The 13812-nt window shown below is 51.1% G+C and overlaps 1 protein-coding gene across 3 annotated transcripts in view; it reads left to right on the top strand.

Annotated features, from left to right (window-relative positions):
* The window catches only part of SLC39A11 (solute carrier family 39 member 11), an 81287-nt gene that overhangs the window by 34284 nt on the left and 33191 nt on the right, over nt 1-13812 (top strand). For all 3 annotated transcript variants that reach the window (XM_051635193.1, XM_051635191.1, XM_051635192.1), the window contains exon 6: nt 9294-9464. In XM_051635193.1, coding sequence (XP_051491153.1) covers nt 9294-9464 — 171 coding nt within the window. The remainder of the gene's footprint in view (nt 1-9293; nt 9465-13812) is intronic.

Raw genomic sequence — 13812 nt, 5'->3', positions numbered from 1 at the left:
CTGTTTCATGGCAGGGTGCTGCAGGTTGAGCCTTGGTTTTCTACTTTTCTGGCTTTACCCTAAGGAACACCTAAAATAGGAAAATTAAAAATGTAGTGGTAGGTTGGGTAGTGCTGCCACACCAAGGAAGGCTGGGAAAGGTGTCTGGTTTCGTTACTGTGGAAAGGTGTCTCTGGCTCCCCTGGCAGGGCTCGGTTCACATCCACGTTCTCCCTCTCGGGCATTGCCCTCTGCGCTGGGCGGGTGGGAGAAGCGGAGCCTCCTGCTCCCCTTCCTGGGTGTGTGTGATCCCATCGGGATGTCGCTCTGGGAATCTCGCCCGTCTCCGCGGCGCGGGCGAGCGGGGGATGATGGATTGTGCTCCTGCCTGCTTGGTTCTGCCAGCAGGGCGGGCAAGGATCCAATCCCCTCATCCCGCCGGGGGGAGCCGAGATTGATTTGCCAGGCTGAGGGCCGAGCTGCTGAGAACAAAGAAGCACTTCATTTATGGTCCTCAGAAATGGATTATTTATTCACTTTATCTTTCAGCAGAGAGGGGCCCCTTTTTCCCAATGTGTGCTTGGCCTGCCTGGCCATGCCAGTGATGGATCCAGAGGGATCGGTGCCTGTCCCTCACGCTGGGATGAGGATGGGAACCAAGATGTGTCCCTCCAGATGTGGTTGGATTCCAGAGCACGTGCAAAGCTGCTGAACAGCAAATGCAGCCTGTGACGTGGGAAGCTCTCTCTAGGAGCTGGCTTGGAAGCAGCTGGTGTGCACTGGGGAAATGTCACCATCTGTAGCTCGCTGGGGTAAAGGGCAGTAGCTGGTGTCACCTGTGAAGTTTGGGGACAGCCTTGGAAAGATGATTTGGAAAAGATGCTGCTTGGAGAAATGTTGGGTTTGGAGGGGGGGGCAGTTCCTGCCTCTGGATGGGTGCCTTGATGTGGAGACCTCTCCACTGTGCAGCTCTAGTTAAACCTCTGGGCCCTAATGCATTTTATTAATTGATTTTTAATTTCAATCACAATTAATTTGCAAAGAGAATTTCCTAGCCAAAGCTGCTGTGTCCTTTCTGAATAGAAAGGGAACAGGTGACTTTGAATAATGGGTATGTTGGAGTGAAAGAGTGAGACAGATAATGGAACAGCTCATCTGGCTCCTCTCTAGTTGGGTGTCTTTGAAAGTGCTGCAGAAATGTGGTGAAAAGCAGGTGGCAGTGACCCCTGGGCTCTTCTGCTCTCTGGGATGTCAAGGGCTGGGGCAGGGTTGTGTCTGCACCGAGAACTGCTCCTGGAGATCCTGCTGGCCTTGGTTTCTGCTCCATGGGTTTCCACGCTTCCATTCAGCTCTAATGAAACAAAATTTAAGAAAAAAATAGGCAGGAAGGAAGCACAGGGGAAAGACGGGCTGGGGTATCGTGGCAGTAAGTGGATGGAAATGTGGATGCAAATGGAGGGGAGACCATGTCAGAGCATCCTTGGGAGGGGACTTCTTTGCAGATGTGGCCCTGAGGTGCTGGCAGTGGTGGGACCCTGTGGTGGTGACAGGAGGTGGCTCTGGTGAGCCCATGGGTGCCACCACCCTGGGCTGCCTGCAGGAGGGTCAGTGTGAGCCCTGTCCCCCAAGCTGCCTCCATCACTGCAAAATCATCACCTGAGCCCGGCATGGGGGGGGCTGCCTGGTCCCTTAGTAGCTCCTGAAAAAAATTCCTGTTTTCTTTTTAAGCAGCTAATGAGATTATTTAATATTTTTTCCTTCCTTCAGAGATTTGCTGCATCTGATCTTGTCCAGATCAGACCCTGTTCCCTGCCGCGGATCAGAGCCCTGAACATTGCTCAGCCCTCTGAAATGAAGTGATTAAATTAACTCCAATGTGTAACATTTCAGCATAAAATGATTCAGTGATGCACTTTATCTACTGGGAACTCCTTAAAGAGCTCTAGGAAGTTGGCGTGAATTAGTTTGCTTAAAAGGACCTGATGCATGTAATTACACTGAGCATCGGGCTGTCGCTCTCGCCCAAGAAATTCATCTTTAAACCCTGCAGACACTGGGCAGGGAGGTTCTTGGCATCCCTCCTGCCTTGTGACACGAGGCAGTTGGTGTCACCCGAGGGGACAGCAGCGTCTTGGCTGTGTCACTGCTGCTGCCATGTGCTTGGGTGATGCCATGTCATCTGTGTCACTCAGGTTTTGCTCCTTTGCTCAGGAGCCTTGGTGGCAGTTGTTCACTGGGAGGTACTGTGCCTTTCCAGGGAGATTTCCCAATCATTTTGGAGGCAGGAACAGGTGGTGATGGGGTTAATCTCCCTCCTGAGCATCTGTGGGCGCAGCCAGGGACTCTCCTCCTGTAGACCCTGCTTCTCAGCCTGTGCCATGGCCCTTGTCTTCTGCATCCTCATGGCAGAGGCTGCCATGGCATCAACATCACTGTGAGCAGGGGGTTGGGGTCTGTGATGGTGAATCCCTGCAGCTCTGGATTAATAGGGTGCTGATTTAGTGCATCCAGTTGAGATTTCCAGAGGGTTGGTTTGTCCAGCCCAACTTTTGCCAACCTGTGCTGTCCCTTCCCTTTACTGCATCACTCCAGCACCTTTCCCTCCGAAGAGCTGCTTTATGGATTCATTTTTGCCATACAAAATTCCACTCAAATACATGCTGAGAGCTCTCTGGGATGACAGGAGCTTTCCTGGGTGCAGGAATTACATGGCAGCTTAAAGGATCACCAGTGGTAGGAGATGAAGTGGGGCAGCAGAAAAGATTGATGCATTCTGTGTCTGCCTGTACGTGATTTCTCAGGCTGCTGTGGATCAAGGCTGGCACGCAGAGGGCTGGAGCAGTCATTCCATGTGAGACTTGATGATGGATCGTTGGAGCAGCAGGGGAGAAGTTCCTGCATTAGGATCAGGGTTTGGGGGACACAGAGGTGACACTCGCAAAGTAGGGGGAGGCTGGGAGGGGTGATGAAGTGATGCAACACCAGCAAGGATGCTCCAGAGCAATAGCTGGGCATGTTGCAAGGAGGTGTCCTGGTTCTGGGGGGGGGGAATTCTGGGTCTCTTTTAGGCTGGGTTGTTACTGATGTGATGTTTGAGCTGGGGTTTGGGCATCGGGCTCCCCTTTCCTGGCAGCTCTTTGGGAATGGGCTGGTGCAGGCAGGCTGGCGTGCTCCGGCGTCCTCCTGGCTCCAAATTTCAGATGGATCCCAGCAATAATCGTGTGTCTGAGAGCAAGTGGTAGTTCAGTCATGCTGAATTAAGCAACCTTTTATGAAAGCTCCTGTGCACGCTTGGATAAATGAAGGCGCCTAATAGACAGTGAGTCATGACACTCTATTTATCTTCCTCGCTGAAAGCCTGAGCAGATGCAGGGACCTCTTTTATCTGCCAGAAACACTGGAAAATGAATTTGTTATGTATGGGGGGCTTGCGGGGTGAGATCATGGCAGCAGGCTGGGGTTGCAGTCACCACAACATGCAAATGGGTGTCCCTGTCACAACACCTGGTGGGGTTGATGGCACGGGGCTGTGCCTGGGCAGCCCACTTCAGCTTGCCTCAGCCCACTGAGCTGCTGCTTGCAGTAAATAAATGGTATTTAAAAAAAATACCTCCTTACTTTGACCATACTTGGGCAATTCCGTTTTTTGGCAGCTTTGTTCTCTACGTGAAAGCTTCCTAGAGGCTGGATTTTCCTTGGTTTTGGGCACTCCTTCCTCAGAAGAAAACCTTTTTCCTTGGCAGATTTATTTCCAGCTCCTCTTGTGCTGTCAGACCAGACCAAGAGAGCTGTGTGCTACCTGCAACTCTTGCCTGCTCCCCTCTGCCTGCAGCTCTTGCTGCCTCTCCCTCTACCTGTCTGCAAAGCAGATAGCAGTTATCCTGTAAGAGGTGCTGTGCTTAATTACTCACAGTAATTAAAACCTCTTATGGAGGTGTCGGGTGAGAGCAGCGTGCCTGCGTGGCGGCAGGGAGCAGATGCTTTGCTCCATCTGCTCTTTAGCATCCAGGCCCTTCTGTGCTCCCTGAAATTTCTGCTGCAGCAGGAGGAGGACAGGGAAAAGAGGACATTGATGCTGGTGAAGTTTCCTTTTTGGGGCTTCCTCGTGGTCAGATACAGAAGGGAAGCAGGAGGCTGGGGGACAGGGATGGGGCACCCTGCTCCGTGCCTGGCGGGGTGTGCAGGGGGACGATGCTGCAGCCAGAGGAGGAGTCCAGGGTGGATTTTGCAGGGTGGATGGGACCCCCCTGTGCGGCAGGGATGGAGCCCAGCTGCCACAAAGCATTTGTTACATCTGCTTAAAGTTAATGAAGCATCGAGGGTTTAATGGAGATGAGCGGGGAGGGGGTTTGGGTGAGATGTTGCCAGCATCGCCCCCGCTGGGCGGGCGAGCGTTTCTGTGAGGGGCTTGGGTTGGCTATCAGGCCTTTGGGAATCTTAGGAATTTTCTAAGTAATTTTGATTTAGCTCGGCCATTAGGGGAGGGAATTTAACATGCAATTATTTTCTGCGCCTGGGGAAGGGATGGCAATGACTTTGTTACCATTTTCTTCAGCGTATGGTTCCATCCTTCCTACCCCCACCCCCAGACAAGGGGTCAGACCAAACTTGCTCCGCTCTCCTGGGTTTAATGGAGCAGCTATAATGCCTAATCCAGATTTCCAGCTGCAAACAAGCAGGTGCTGGCAGTGACAAGGTGCTGGCAGTGACAAGGTGCTGGTGCAGGGCTTGGAGGAGCCCGGAGGAATTTGGCAACAGGTTTGCTTCTCCCTGCATTTAGGGGCTACAGTTGGAATGCAGATCGTAGGAACAAATGAGAGAGCCAGAGACATTGCTGGGTGGAGGCTGTGGAAACAGGAGTCTTTGGTGCTTTTCTTCCTTCACCTTGTTCCCACCTGCATCAACACTGAGCGCTTGTTACAAATAGCCACCGAGCGGTGGATATTTATTAAATATCATGGATATTTAATAAGTCTGTTGTGCAGCCCTGCTTGGCACTGTTTCTCTTTCCCCTCTCCCACACTTTAGAGATAGGAGATGACAAATGTTTACAAATTAATTTTTATAAATTCATCCCTTGCAAGTTTAATCAGGAGGAAGAAACCCCAGGCAGGACTGGTGTTGCTGTGGGAGCCTGGAGATCCCCCGCTCAGTGCTGGCAGGTCTGGGTCCCTTCTTGGTGGGGCAGAGACTTGTTGCAAGAATTTGATGGGGAAAATTGATTGTAAATTATTTTTCTTCCAGCATCTTAAGCCAAGGGAGGCTTCAGGTTCCTATGAGTGTGGAGAAAGAAGGAGGTGCTTCAGTTAGCATCTAAATAAAAACTTCAATGGGTCTGAGGCCAGCTAAGAGGGGTTGCACGGGCTCCTCGCACAGAGACTTTGCCAATGGAGGATTTAAGTAGCCCCATCCCTGGGCTCTAAAGCAGATGTGAAAAGCTAGAGAGCTCCATAGACTTGAATTTAAATTCAAGAGCTAAAGTAGTGCAGTAGAGAGGTTTTTTGAGTACAGAGTAAATAGCATATTCGTCTGTACGTGCACTGCTTGTGAGTGCAATAAAGCTGAGCTCAGGGCTAATGCAAACAGTTTTCATTAAGAAATAGTCAAAAATAAAAAGCCATTTCACATGCTGATAAGAAGCCAGTTGGTTTTTTGTGTTTCACCAGCAGCTTAAGCCATACTCAGAGCCATTTATCTTTTTCCAGAGCTGGCTGCAGAGAATACAAAAAATGCAGCAGGCTGCACATATGTAATTAAACTTTTGGCAGAATCTTTGCCTTCCAGCTTTGCTAAGAAATTCAATAATGATAAATTGAGTAGAATATATAGAGGACTTTTTGTGAACAAGATTTAATATAATGTATGTGGCACAGATAGTGATTTGCCACATAATTGTTTTGGCAACGTTCTTGTGAGTACTCTTGTCTGATTGTGTCAGCTATTCTTTAAAAACCACCCCTTCTTCTGCTCTTATCACTATTCCAATTTGCTATTGAGGCTTTCCTGATTTCCAGCCAAGCCTGTGTTTAGCCATAATGATTGTTTTGTTCCCCTTTGCCTGCAGCATTTCAAGCTGGGAGCACTTTGGGTCCTGCATTTTGTATGACAGCTGCACGAGTCCCCTCCCGTGCTGTGTCCAACACCGTGAGCTGGTATCATCAGTCCACTGTAATTATCTGGTTGGTTTTTTTCTTCCCCCACAGCAATTGGAAGCAAAACACATCACTTGACCCATGTGCTGTTTGCAGTCTCACTGTTATATGTGATGCTACTGGGAAAATTATGCTGAGATTGTCTCCCTGCTTTTGGTGTTGCTGTCTCTGCTAATGCACCACTAATTGGTATAAGAGGCACTTTTTTTTTTTTTGTTCAAATTCTCCCTCCAGTCCACCCGCAGCACTTCTCCTATAAAAGCTGCATCTGTTCTGCCTAATTCCCACAGATTTTTCCCCATTTGTCGCTGGTGGGAGCAGAGCTCCTCATCCCCATGGGCACCATGGCACCCCCCTGTCCTCCCTCACCGCTGTCCTTGGAGGGGCTGCAAATATGCTTGGAAAAAGTCTGATTTTCAGCAACATTTTTTTCAATAGTAGCAAGCAGGCTGCTCGTAAGGAAAAATAATAATTAAAAAAAGGTGTTTGATAGAACTGCTGCCTGTGTCCTGGGATGGAATGGATCCTTAGCAGGTGACAGGCTGGTGTTGAGCAATGGGGTTGGTCTGAGCATTGGCTTTTGTTAGGGAGAGCCATGACATGGAGCTTTTCTGGAAACTGGATAATGGGGAGATGGTGCTGTAATTCTCAGCAGAATGGGGACAGCTGAAACTTCTGAGAAAGGTGAGAAAGGGTCAGGGAAGATCTACAAGGAAGATGTGTTGGACACAGGCTTGTACTTGCTTGGCTGGAACATGCTTCTCTTGAGCCAACAGCTAGGTTGGTTGTTAAGCACAATCTTAAAGTCAGAAATGCAAAGGGTGGACTGGACTAGGTCACAACATGAGATGAGTGAAAAGAGAAAAGGGAAAAAAAAATACAATGAAACTGTCAGGGCTGGAGGAGCCTGCCTGGTGCCAGGAGCTGCTCTTAGCTGGTGCTGTGAGAGCTGAGAGTGCAGCAGAGCGGCTGCTGCACTGTCAGCAGGCAGCTTTTTGGGCCTGATTTAAGAAAAACCAAGTCACCAACATTACATTCTGCATTTTCCTCCCATTCTCCAGCAGGTTCCTGCAGTCTTGAAATAGCAAAGCTGCCCCAGCAGACACCAACACCTCTACTGTCAGCATTCAAAAACTGCCTCACGAGCCTCCGGTGCTGAGGTCACTTACACTTTTATTTAACACTTTTTGCTTTCTATAAAGGGAGAAAGGCTGATGTTTTGTCACTTGAATGTAAGTGCTGTTTTCCAACATCACAAAAACTATTGTCCCTCCTCCCTGGAAAGCCCTTGGCACTGGAGGGGGAATCCTGCCCTGTTGCTCTGCGGTGGTGGGGCTGTTGGCAGGTCCATGGGTCAGTGTTGGTGCTGGGACAGGGTCAGCTGAGGATAACACAGTTGTGGGGCTCGGGGGACACGTGTCAAGCAATTTAAGTAATCCAGTGGTCTGGCAGAAGAAGGGAATTTCATCCCTAAGTGGCTTCAGCCCTGGCTGCTCTGTTGCCAGGGCTTGACTGTGCCAGCGTTCCTGCGGCAAACTGGGCAAGCCGCGGTGCTGGGTCTGCTGGTCCCTGCTAGTGCTTCAAAAAATATTTGTCTCTGTCCCTGCAGGCTGGAAAGCAGCTCTGCCATCAACTGTTACTGTGTGTTATTGACGGGGCTGGCATTTGGGGACAGAAAGCGTCTGGCTCTGCGTGGCTGATGACTGTGGCAGTGTTTACCCGAGCAGCGTCTTGCTGTGTTTGCGGTGCCGCGGCAGCGATGGCCTTTGGGGGGAAGGTACCAGTGTTGGGGACATTGTGGTTTGCAGCCCTGGTGACACCAGCCAGGGATGCTCCTGTAGCACAGGAGGGAGTCTGTCAGAGAGCTGTCTGGTCCTGCTGCAGACAAGTGGGGCTTTTCTCTTCGCCCTGGTTTTTGGTACCAAAATATATTAAATGCTTGGTTTTATTTTCTTTGTTGAGGAGCATTCTGGGCTGCCCTTTGTCCAGATTTGTACAGATGGTGAGATGCAGAGTGTTGCTGACATCCGTGCTTTCCCAAGGTGACCCCGAGTGTCAATTTGCAAGAGTCCCTTACACTGGGGTTGTTAATTAGCAGTGGAAAAGTGTGGCTGGGTGACGTGCAGGGAACAGTCGGGCATCACCCGCCCTCCACATGGCAGGGGAAGCAGTTGGCATTCCATCCAAACCCTGTCAGACTGCTCCTTACACTGTGTCTGCAAAAACATCTCGGAGTGAGCGGGTCAAGGGACAGGAGAGACAATTATGTAAATCCAGAGGGAGAGAATTATATTGTCTAAATGTCAAAATCTCTAACACGAAGCCGTAGCTATTGCTGTGTGAGGTTGAGGGGTTTGTGCTGCTTGTTTCTTTGCCTCCTTTCACCTCTTCATGCTGAAGGTGAGCACTGAAGGTCTTGGTGGGATTTATTATGGTGCTCGTTCCACCCTTCATCGGCCCTAATTGGGGCTTGGGTTTCAGAGGCATCATTTTAAATAACTGGTTGAGGTAGAGATGTTAGGGATGATCCTGCTGGGAGCAGAGGTCTGGGGAAGCCTGGGATTATCTGCTGAGCTCTTAGCAAATAGCAACAGCAGATCTTTTGGTAAGGGAAGAAGTAATCGCTAAATATGGCTCAGTGCACCCGTTTTGTGACCAGAGTGAAATTAACATGAAGCATGATGGGGTTTTCCTGCATTGGGGAAGGCAGTGGAACCACAGACCTGCCAGGTTTGGGGTTGGTGGTGGGGGAAGGTCTTGCTCTGGTTCCCTGTGGCTACTGCCTGGTGTCCTCATCATCCTCCTCAGCGACCTGCCCTGCAGCTCATCCCTGCTGGACTGGGACTTTGCAGGAGGCTGCTGAGAGGATGATGCTGGGGAGCTGCATGGGGCCAGGAGCATGTCCTGGGAGGAGGAGGAGGCAGGGAATGAACTTCTGCTTTGCCCCAGAGTCTCCCTGGCCCACGGACTCTGCAGTTTGCCTGGGGGGAAACCCCCTGCCCTAAACTGAAACAAAGGGAGGGGGCAGCACACACACCTTCACCCTTGCTTTGCTCAGTGTTTTGCCTTCTCTCTGCTTTTTCCTGCTGGGAGGGGGGGCAGGAGGTGCCCAGCTGTCTGTCTGTCTCCCTCAGCTGACCTGGCTCTTTTCTGTACCCCCAGACAAAGGTGAGAATGGGGAGCCCTACCAGAGGAGGAGAGGTGTGGGGACCAGCCTGCCTGACAGCCCCCCAACATTCCCCACTGCCAGGGACAGTGCCCCCCTGGCTGGCAGCAGCAGCTGGAGGCGGATTCTGCTGATGATCCTTGCTATAACTATCCACAACATCCCAGGTAAGTCCTGTCTGTCTGTCCATCCATCCTGGGGCTGGTGGGCAGCCCTTTCCTGGGCTCAGTGCCATCCTGGGAGGATCACACAGGGCTGCCACCTTCTCTCCCTTCTTTTCCTTGCTGCTCACATATGGCCCCCTCACCATGTGGGTGCCCACGTGCCTTTTGACAAGGTCTATCATGTTGAATCTTTCTCTCATGGTGGGGTTGAACCGTGTTAGGTCTTGGCAGCAAAACCCCCTGGTGAGGAGGGGGCTCAGGGAGCCTGCGGGCTCAGGCTTGCTGGTGTACTATGAACATCTGCAGCCCTGCTCCCTGCTGCCAGCCTGTCGTGGGCAGTAATTGTAAATCCCAGAGTGTAGTGAGAAAGATGGCTCTGTAAAGACAACAGATTCTCTTTTAATTTCTGTTCTGGTCTGTACAGCAGCATTTTAAAGTGCCACGTCTCTGCGGGAGCACGTTGGGTCGGGGGATTCTTATTCAAGGGATGGAGTTGGCCAGTGGCTGGAAAACTGCACAGCCCTGAGTCTGGGTTGGCTGGGCTTGGAGAAGAAAGATGATATTAAAAAAAAACACGATGAGATAAATTGGTAACAGCTGAGGACATGGCAGCTTTGCAGTTCTTGGGGATATTGAAAGTAATATAAGGGAATCTTTTTGAACACTTGTTTTCCTGGTTTCCTCTCCCCTCCCTCCTCCTCTCCTTCCCCTCCCCTTTTCTTTTTCACTTCCCAGCTCAGTCTCTGCCTGCCTCACGTTGTCTCCTGGATGGGGAGGTGCAAAGGGAATAGGAAAAAACCTTTTCTGTGTGACTTAGAACTGTAAACTTGGGGGAAAACAGGGAAGTGCCTTTGGAAGAGCCATGGTTTCCAGGCTGGTGTTAGTGTGGCTTGTTGGCCAGGAAGTGGCTACTGTTAGCCCTGAGAGCTGCAGCAGCACAGGGTGGCTTTAACCATCAGAGCTGGAGGGGATGGAGCTGCCTTGCCTTGTCACAGGGGCTTTTTGATTTCAAGAGTAGCTTTTATCTGATCCCAGGGCATCCATCTTAAATTCCATCCCAGCTCAGGCTTCCCGGGTGTGAAGGCTCCATTATGGGTCTGTAATCACACATCTTGTATTTCTCCCTCTGCAAGGACAGCCCAGGACTGAAGGGCAGGAAAAGAATGAAAGCCAACACTCACTGGGCTGCCTTGGGGTTGGAGTTGGGATGCACGTGGTTGATCTCCTTGAGCACATTTGAGCTGCCCTCCCTTCCAGCCTTGCTTCCACTTCCTTGTCTCTGGGCAGTAATGGCTTTGCTGGTCACTGGTTCCCAACACCCTTGGGATTTTCCAGTTTTTCCTCCTTTTTTTTATCACAGGAGTATAAGCCAGATGCCTCAGTCCAGCTCCATGCATTGCTGGGGAGGGAGGTGCGTGGCAGACGAGGCAGGAGCTTTAAATTAGCCACATGCACAAAGGAATGGAAATTTTTGCACCTAGCAAAGCATAATTGGTTTTCACCCTTCAAACGAAGTGTCAGAAGCCCGAGGTGAAGAGCTGGGTGATGTGTGTGGCTGTGCTGGCTGAGGATTCCTGCCTCTCTCAGTGGCAAAACACAGGAAGTTTTTCAGAGGAAAGAACAAAAGTGTCACCCATAGAAACAGGTTAATGGCAAGGTGCCCTGAGTGCTGCAGAGCTGCATGTCTAACCTGTCACTGCTTCTGCAAGGCACAAAGCCACCCTTGGACACTTGCAGAGCCTCAGAAATTCTCTCTTGTGTCTTAAAGGTCACAATATTAAAGCTTAATATGCAGAGAGGGGTGGGAGAGCGGTGGCTCAGCCAGGGACCAAGGGTCACAGTGGGGGTGTCTGTCCCTGCCAAGCCCCAAAGTTCCCCACTGCTCTTACCCAACTGGCTTGTCCCTTGCTAGCAGCCCTGGGTGGGTGTCCGTGGCTGATTGTGCTCCAAGCCCTGTACCAACATCCCCCTTTCAACAGGGATTTGCCCGGAGTCATCCAGAGGTTTCAAGTCACAGAGGTTGAGCTTGAGCCCGTGTCTGCTGTTGTGCTCCCCAGAGCCCGTCCTGCAGGTCACAGGATGCCACCCCTGGTTTTTGCCTTAATAACTAATTCAGATTGTGATTAAAGTGGGAGCTGGTGGCCTGCCCTGCTTGTTTCTGAGGTTTCAGTCTTGCATGAAGCAGCAGTTGCTGGTCCAGCTTCTCGGTGAGCAGTGGGACAAGGCTGGGCTTGGCTTTCCCCACAGTCCTTTTACTTTCCCAGCAAAGCCTCTGCAGTGCTGGTGACACTTCCCTGCTCTGCCACAGCCTGGGTTTGGAAACACTGTAATACTCTACCTTCATTATCAGCCCTGCCAGCAGAAGAGCTGGCGCTATAATTAGCACAGGCTCCTGCAGCGTGATGGCACCTCTGCTGGTGTGCAGGGGGGTGGGAGGTGCCGAGCTGAGAAGCTGGGGATGCTCAACACTTCAGGAAGGCTGCCAGGCACAGGCTGCCAGCTCTCCTGGCCCCTGGACTTGTGGAGTTGCTCTGAGCTCGCTTGAGCAGAAGCCTGTGGCTCCGGTGCCAGGTCTGACTGCTGCTCTGCTTCCCTGTGAGCCCAACCTGCTTGTGGGGAGCATGACATCAGACGTTGTCTGGGTGGTTCCCAAGGGTTTTCTGTCCTACCTTTCCCTTCATAACACTTGGTCAAACTTCACATTCCCCAGGGGGGATGCGATGCTCTGGGTGCTGCAGGGAGGAGGGTGCAGCTGTGAGATAACTGCTCCCATCCCCTTTGCTGGATCTCGGCCTGCCCGAGTGCCTCAGGGGCTGGAGGTGCTCCTGACACCTGTGGTGTTTCATATCTGTGCCCAAACTCTACCACGTTGCTCCATCCAATGATTAAAACCCTCCAAGGAGCAGCTGGATAACGTGTAGGTGAGATAATGGGATGTAAAGCCCAAACTCCTGCCTTCAGTTTGTGTTCAGTGCTTCTGCCAGCGAGCAAAAGGTTGGTTAATTTGTTCCAAACTGGGGGCTGACAATGTAAAGAATGAACTGATAATGACAGGAGATGCCAAACTGGAGACTACTCCTGCTAATTAATATTCATATATGCCTGGTTTAGGAGAACATTAATTATGTATTTAATCAAGCCCTGTTTATTCTGGTTTATCTTGGTACCTTGGGTGGCTGTTATGCTGAAGACTTCAGATTAATTAAAATGTTACAGGCGTATCACAAATAACAATTAGTGAGGTGTGAGTTGAATCGCCTTTCTCGTTGTGTTCATTTAGAAGGGAGGAGGAGAGCCTGGTGGGATGGAGCTCCTGGAGCCTTGGGTCCACAAAACCCATGAGGTGATGCTTCCAGACACCCTAGTGTTGCCAAGAAAACCTGAATTTTCCTTTTCCTTTGATGCTTTGGGCTGGAGCAGTGGGCAGAGCAGGGCAGCCCCATCCCTGGGAGCTGCACGTGGAGCCAGAGTCATCTGCTTTACTCCAGCCCTTTCCTTCCTGCAAGAAAGTATCTTGCTTTTCCATATTCAATCCTACCAGTCCATATTTGCTCCCTGATTTGAATTCTGTGATGTTTCTGCCTCCAGTGTCACCAGGAAGTGGAATTGTATGAGAGGGAGCAAATGGGACATGGTGTGAGGTGGCACTGACATCCCCTGCTCACCCATCAAATCTCACGTGGCTCCACCTGAGGCTTTCTCTCCAGTTCCTATTGCCAGAAACCCATTAACAGTCTGGAATTTATGTTTTTTTAATGAGAAGGAACAAAGCCAAGAGCAGGGCAGAACACATAACACGGAGCCAGTTCACCCTGGGCTGGTGAGGTATCCCTGTGAGCAGGAGGGAAAAGATTTTAAGTGGCAACACTTTTAGGTGGTGACATCTATGGAAAGGGGGAATGAGTCTCCTGGGAAGCTGTGCTGGGCCCAGGGGAAGATCTCCCCCACCTCCAGGTGACAGCATCCAAGTTCATCCCCCTTGGGGCTGCGCTTGGGGATGGCAGCAGGAGGCACCTGGCTGCAGCAGGGTTTGGTGCTGCCACCGGTGCATTTGAGGACCCTCCTTCTCTGCTTGCCCAGGAAGGGAGAGATTTGGCCCCAAAACTTGTAGGTCAGGTCTGGCCAATGCTTGGGGTGGGGATGAGACGATGCCCAGGGCAAAGTGTGGCCTGAGGCTGGTGCAGGGGAGAGGGTGCAGGATGCACCGTGCTGGCACCCTGCTGCTGTCACCTGGCTGGCAGCAAGGCACAGCTGATTCCTTTACTTATGGTGGCAGTTCCTTGTGTTGGTGATTGATTTAGGGGCACCTTCTGCCTGTCCCCGTGGCAGCTCTGGATCCCCTCTCCCTCCC

The sequence above is a fragment of the Apus apus genome, chromosome 17 (assembly GCF_020740795.1).
Source record: "Apus apus isolate bApuApu2 chromosome 17, bApuApu2.pri.cur, whole genome shotgun sequence".
Classification (NCBI taxonomy): domain Eukaryota; kingdom Metazoa; phylum Chordata; class Aves; order Apodiformes; family Apodidae; genus Apus; species Apus apus.
Note: the sequence above shows the minus strand (reverse complement) of the source record. Positions and strands in the feature narration are given on the sequence as shown.